This window comes from Phalaenopsis equestris, unplaced genomic scaffold, assembly GCF_001263595.1.
Source record: "Phalaenopsis equestris unplaced genomic scaffold, ASM126359v1 Scaffold000036, whole genome shotgun sequence".
NCBI lineage: Eukaryota > Viridiplantae > Streptophyta > Magnoliopsida > Asparagales > Orchidaceae > Phalaenopsis > Phalaenopsis equestris.
In genome coordinates this window covers 1,675,600-1,681,960 of record NW_018164478.1, presented here as the reverse complement: position 1 = coordinate 1,681,960, position 6,361 = coordinate 1,675,600, and the positions used below count along the sequence as shown (strand labels likewise).

The 6,361-nt window shown below is 39.7% G+C and overlaps 1 protein-coding gene across 1 annotated transcript; it reads left to right on the top strand.

Moving 5' to 3' along the window:
• The first annotated feature begins 4,678 nt into the window (after positions 1-4,678).
• LOC110018861 lies at positions 4,679-5,828 on the top strand. Its single transcript, XM_020716325.1, has one exon. It carries the CDS (start codon positions 4,840-4,842, stop codon positions 5,647-5,649), a length of 810 nt encoding a protein of 269 aa, XP_020571984.1. The 5' UTR covers positions 4,679-4,839; the 3' UTR covers positions 5,650-5,828.
• Positions 5,829-6,361: the final 533 nt, after the last annotated feature.

Below are 6,361 nucleotides of genomic sequence, written 5' to 3'. Positions count from 1 at the left end.
CAGAAAGTAAACACCACACTTGTGGCACCTAGATGTCAGAGCCCTGAAGAAGCACTCAAAAGCACACAGTCGCTAGGGGTATTAAGAGCGCCAAGAAAATTCGCAGCGTAACTACATCTCAAAAGTGTAGCCATGTCAAGGGGGTCCTTCGTTCTGGCTTTATTTTCTAGCGATCGGAATGTTTGCAACACTTTTGAGTGTGGTCACACTGTCGAGACAGTCTCTCACGATTCAAGTTACGAAGGCTATCTATCTCGCGTTCGGTGCTTCTCGAAAGGGACTTTTTGCAAAGGTGAATTTTCGGGAAGGTGGAATTCTGAGTGATGTAATCTGTAAGTTTCTTCAATTCTTAATGAAATTGATTGGTGGTGTGGCTACATTTTTTCATATTCTTTATTTTTTTTCACGTAAATATTGGAGTGTTTTTTTTATTATTTTTTATTGTGCTTCTATCGAAATTTTACTCTAAATTTCTTGAAATATTGATATCTAATTGATCGAATCACTGGTTTTATATTTCCATCCAGTACACAAGTACTCAATCTCATAAAACAAGTGAACATAGCAACTAGCTTAAAAGATGAAAGAAAAAAAAATGCAAATCCAAATAAGCTCATGTAATAAATGAAAACCATAATTAATAAATGAGGTTTAAAATGTGACTGAAAATCTTAGTAATTAGAAATTTATTTGGACTTGTGACCAAATCCTATGTTTTTTTGTCATAACTCCCTCATTTATTGACAGAATTGACCGATTTTGGTATCATGTGAAAGGTACCAAAATTTTCTACAACCCTTGTGTTATACATATCAGGCAATTTTGAGCATATTTGCTACAGTTTCTACAAGTGTTTGCTAAAATGAAATTTGCTTTATAACGTGCGACCCTCGCCTTTTATTGTTTACAACTCGCTTAACTATTGATGAAATGGATCGATTTTGGTATCATTGTAAAGGTAACAAAATTTTATACAACTTTTGTATTATTCACATCAGCCAATTTTAAGTATATTATCTACAATTATTAACAATTCTTGCGAAGTGACACTAGCTCCAACATTAGAAAAAAATAAAAAATCTTCATGAGAACAAAAGAGCAAGGCAATCCTTGTCTTCCTGCACCTCCCCTTTTGTAAATCAATTGTAAATAAAAGAGGAAGGCAACCTCAATAAAAATTATCACTATGCCTCTGATTACATAGACAAAAGAACCCAAGAAAACACACATAGATGGCGAGAAAGAATGACAAGCTTGGCAAGATGGGATTTAAGAATATGTAGTTAAGGCGAAATATAGGTAAATGAGATTTAAGAACATGTAGGATTTAGAGATGTCACAGTTCCCCCTTAGTTTTAACTAACATTTCAATGATTTTTTATTGAGATTTTTCATTTCATATTCAATCAATATCTTACGAGTTTGAGCTCTAATATCACTTAATTTTTATGTATGCACATAAATTTAAAATTTTAGATATTTACATATCTAAACATCTAATACCCAAATTTATTTTTTTGAAAATAAGGGCAATGTAGCAACATGATCATGTGTGTCCAAGTGACTTTATCACGTGTGCCGCGTGAGGACATTGTTTCGACACATGACAAGGAGTTTTTGCTGCTTCAAATTAAAATATTAAATTTAGAAAATTACTATTTTCAAAATTTATTCCGAGGTTATATATCTGTACCTGCTGTTCCACAAATAAATAAATCAATCAATAAATACAGTGATTAGCCCTTTATAAAAAGAAGTTTTGGATTTGAAATTTAGTTATTTCATTTTTCTTGAATTTGAAATTCAGCTGAGTTGGTCCAAATGTAAAACACTTCTTAATGTAAAGTGGCATATCCGTTGCTGGAAACATTCATAACTGCCCCGCCCCGCTACTCCCCCGATCACCGCCCTGACCCTCGCTGTCATCGACTGTCATAGCCGGCCAAAACAAAGATGTCGGAGGCCACCGAAAATCACCACCCACTGGCCGCTGCTACAGGCAGCCATCACCGGCCAACATTGACTTCTCCGTCTGCTAGCCGACAAATACCAACAACCACTACCCATCGTCGAACGCCATTGTTGGTCATCGCTGCCCTTAGTGACACGCCAACAACTGTCCGCCAATGCTCACAACCACCTCCAACCACCATCGCCACTACCAGCCACCACCTTCGGCAACGATCAAGCTCACTGTTACGGTGACTCCCAATTATGCAAAAGCTATGTTTATAAGGAGGTTTAAATAACTATTAGATAAAACGGTCATTTGGCTATTTAAAGGTGTTTAACCGGTCTTCTTTTATGGGTCATTGGTCTATATATATGTAATGATGTATATGAGTTGTGAGCGTTAAGGGAGAGAGTAATTCTAAGAGCAAGGTGATGAACCAAGAAAGAGAAGAACAACATCTTGGATAGAGCTCATAGCGTGATAATTTTGAGCTTGGGTGACAAAGCTTTGAGGGAAGTGTCAAGGGAGACAACGGCTCATGCCCCTCGGTATTAGGTGGAGAGAATCTCTATTATGGAGTTTTGTAATTGGAAGTCAAGGTGGAGATTTGTTATGGTTACTTCATATTATGCGAACTAAGACAAAGCCGTGTTTATAAGGAGGTTTAAATAGCTAATGGGTACAACGGTCATTTGGTTATTTAAATGTGTTTAACCGGTCATCTTGTATGGGTCATTGGTTTATATTTATGTAATGATGTATATGAGTTGAGAGGGTTAAATGGGAGATAAATTATGAGAGATTAAGGTGAGGAACCAAGAAAGCCTCAATCGAGATCAAGATCGACAGAGAGCTTAGAACCAAGAAAGCTTGTATCAAGATCAAGATTGATAGAGAGCTTGAGGAGATTGGTTCGTCCTTGATTTCGTGTGGTATAATCTTTAAGATTGTCTTAGTGAATTGTTTTTTGATTCCCTCCCGTGGATGTAGGTCCTAAGGGCCGAACTATGTAAATTCTCAGTGTTCTTGTTTGCATTTCCTCTTTGCGTTTTTTTTTTCCTTTTCCCGTCTTATTGTCCTGTGGTTTTCTTTGCGATGCAGATTTTCAACAATTGGATCCATCTGTGGGAATTCTAGACACTACAATGGGATCTGCTAAATTCAACATCAAGAAATTCACTAAAAACGACGATGGGATCTGCTAAGTTCGACATCGAGAAATTGACCGGAAAGAACGATTTCAGCTTGTGGAGAGTCAAGATGACAGTCCTATTGGTGAAGCAAGATGTCGCGGAAGCATTGCAAGGACCGGCGACATGGTAGGTCGAAATGCCCAAGAGGGAGGAGAACAATATCTTGGACTGAGCTCACAGCATGATAATCTTTGTAATTGGAAGTCAAGGTGGAAATTTGTTATGATGACTCACAAATATGTGAACTAAGACAAAGCCGTGTTTATAAGAAGGTTTAAATAGCTAATGGGTACAATGGTCATTTGGCTATTTAAATATGTTTAACTGGTTTTCTTGTATTGGTCATTGGTTTATATATATGTAATGATGTATATGAGTTATGAGGGTTAAGGAAGAGAGAAATTCTAAGAGCAATTTGAGAAACCAAGAAAGCTTTCATCAAGATCAAGATCGATAGAGAGCTTGGAACCAAGAAAGCTTATGTCGAGATCAAGATCAATAGAGAGCTTGAGAAGATTGGTTCGTCATTGATTTTGTGCGATGTAATCTTCAAGATTGTCTTAGTGAATTGTTTTTTTATTCCCTCTCTTCGATATAGGTCCTATGGACCGAACAAGGTAAATTCTCGGTATTTTTGTTTACATTCCACTTTGCGGTTTTTATTTTCCTCGCTTTGCTGTCCTGCGGCATTCTTGACAGTAGATTTCACAACAATTGGTGTCGTCTGTGGGAATTTTATCCACGACAATGGATATCGTCAAATTTGACATCGAGAAATTCACCGGAAAGAATGATTTTGACTTGTGGAGAGTTAAGATGATAGCTCTGTTGGTGCAGCAAGGGGTCGCCGAAGCACTGCAAGGTCCTATGGTATTGCCAGCCGAAATCTCCGAGCAAGACAAGAAAGAAAACAGTTGGTTAGAGAAAGAAGATGATAGGCTTCAAGAAATTGAGGAGTGCATCTTAGGGATTTTGTATCGAGTTGGTTAGAGAGAGAGAATGCAAGAGAGCTCATCTCTCAATGAAAAGCTATGTAAATATTGTTTTAATGACTTAATGGATTAATGGTTGATTTCTATCTCATGTGATTGGCGGTGCAGATTTTCAACACCCACCACTATCGCCCACCATGATCGCTAGCCACCAACATGACTCAACCTTACCGGTCAACACTAACACCATCAACGTACTCTTTACTTTAAAATAAACTAGATTCAGATTATTTTAAAACAAATAAAAAATATAAAATAATTAACTTATTTTATATCGAATCAAATAATTTTAAAATACATTACTAACTGCATTTTATTTTTTTATTCAGAAAATCAAACAGCTCATGCTATCACAAATTCACAATCAGAGGAAGCTTGGTTGTAGTCAGCCCATCTTTTTATTCCGTCGGCACTAGCCCATCAAGAATTGAACCGGCCCCTGGAACAAAAATACAATTAACAGCCCGAACAACAAACCAATCGACTGCCACGTCCTCCCTTCCCTCCCTTCCCCACTCCGCCACGCGTCTAACTCAGTACCGTGCCAAAACCTCCACATGCCACATGTCCCTCATCTTCCTCATTCCTCACCCGTACAAAGCACCATCCTCCTTCCTCCATTCTCCACAAATTGCATCAAACATCTTGCCTGCCCGTTCACCATAGACTGCAAACCCTTCTCCTTCCTCTTCCTCTGAAGATGTCGGGCCTCTCGTTAGCCGTCGCACCACGCTCCGTTCCACCCTCATCAACCCCCCCAGACACTGTAAAGACCCAAAGCGTGATGGGCGGCGTCATGGGTTCTCTCCGAGTTATCGAGCTACAGCTCGTAGCCTTCATAATGGTCTTCTCCGCAAGCGGCCTCGTTCCATTATTAGACCTCGTTTTCCCCGCCTTCGCCACAATCTACGCAATCCTGCTATCCCGATTCGTATTCCGATCTTCCAAACATCCTTCCAGCGAACCGAGCCAGGTTTTTCACGGATCGCGAATGTTCCAACTCTATGTAGTCATAGGCACCACGCTGGGCCTTTTCTTGCCGCTCGCGTACGTGCTCGGCGGCTTTGCTCGGGGGGATGATCATGCGGTGAGATCCGCAACCCCGCACCTCTTCCTTCTTTCCTGTCAGATCTTGACCGAAAATGTTATCAGCGGGCTGTCGCTCTTCTCGCCGCCGGTAAGGGCGATCGTTCCGCTTCTCTATACCGTGCGGCGGATCTTTGTGATTGTCGACTGGAACCAGGATGTGTGGTTCAACAAGACGGTTCCGGCAGTAGCTTCCGTGAAGGATTTGACATGGCTTTGGTTTGGGAGGGGATTGGCGACTGTTAATCTGGTTTACTTTTCGGTGAATCTGTTTGGGTTTTTGATTCCGAGGTTCTTACCGAGGGCGTTCGAGAGGTATTTCAGGGAGAGGGATGAGGCTCAGGTGAAGATGGGGGAGAAGGAGCCGGCCGGCGGTGATACGGCGGTGGAGGACAAGGGAGAAGAGTTGAAGAAGGATGAATGAATGAGGAGCGGTTGGTTTTATGTTACATTTGTCTTTTTGCTTGCAGGTTGAATCTTTAGTGTAGAGAAGTGGGTGTCATTGATTGTTTGTCTTTAGGGTTTGTAGTTTCTATATATGGAAATGGTTTTTTACTTATTTTATATTTGCGTGATACAGAGAAACATAAAAGATGGTTTTACTTTTTAGCATAAAAAAATGGTTTGGATAAGATGAGTGGAATTAAAAATAAAATTTGATGGAGATTTGGGAATATTATAATGATGTTATGTTGTCTTCATAGTTTGGGTGCATAACAATGGTTTGATATTTTCATGAACTTGGATGAGATTATATAAAATTTTTGTTGTGAGATATGTACTTCCTGACATAGAAATGAGATGTAAAGAACACAAGCAAACACAGATCGTTTACGTGGTTCGATCCAACTGGATCTACGTCCACGGAAGAGAATCAATCAAATAGTTCACCAAGGCAAAATAAATGGAGAATACATAGCTTATACATAGCTCTATAGCTATTCTCTCCTCTTTTGTGGTAGCTTAAGATCTCTTCTCCCTTTCCTCTCCTAAGCCTCACACCCTTAAGATTTCTTCCCTTGCTCTCCTAAGCCTCACACCCTCTCTATTTATAGAAGCAAGAGAGTGGTAGGTGGGAGGTAGGTGAGCGGTAAGTGAGCGGTAGGTAAACGGTAGATGAACGGTATGTGAGATGT

Excerpts from the sequence above, each read along its gene's own strand:
- LOC110018861 (XM_020716325.1), top strand. The coding sequence starts at position 4,840 with ATGTCGGGCCTCTCGTTAGCCGTCGCACCACGCTCCGTTCCACCCTCA.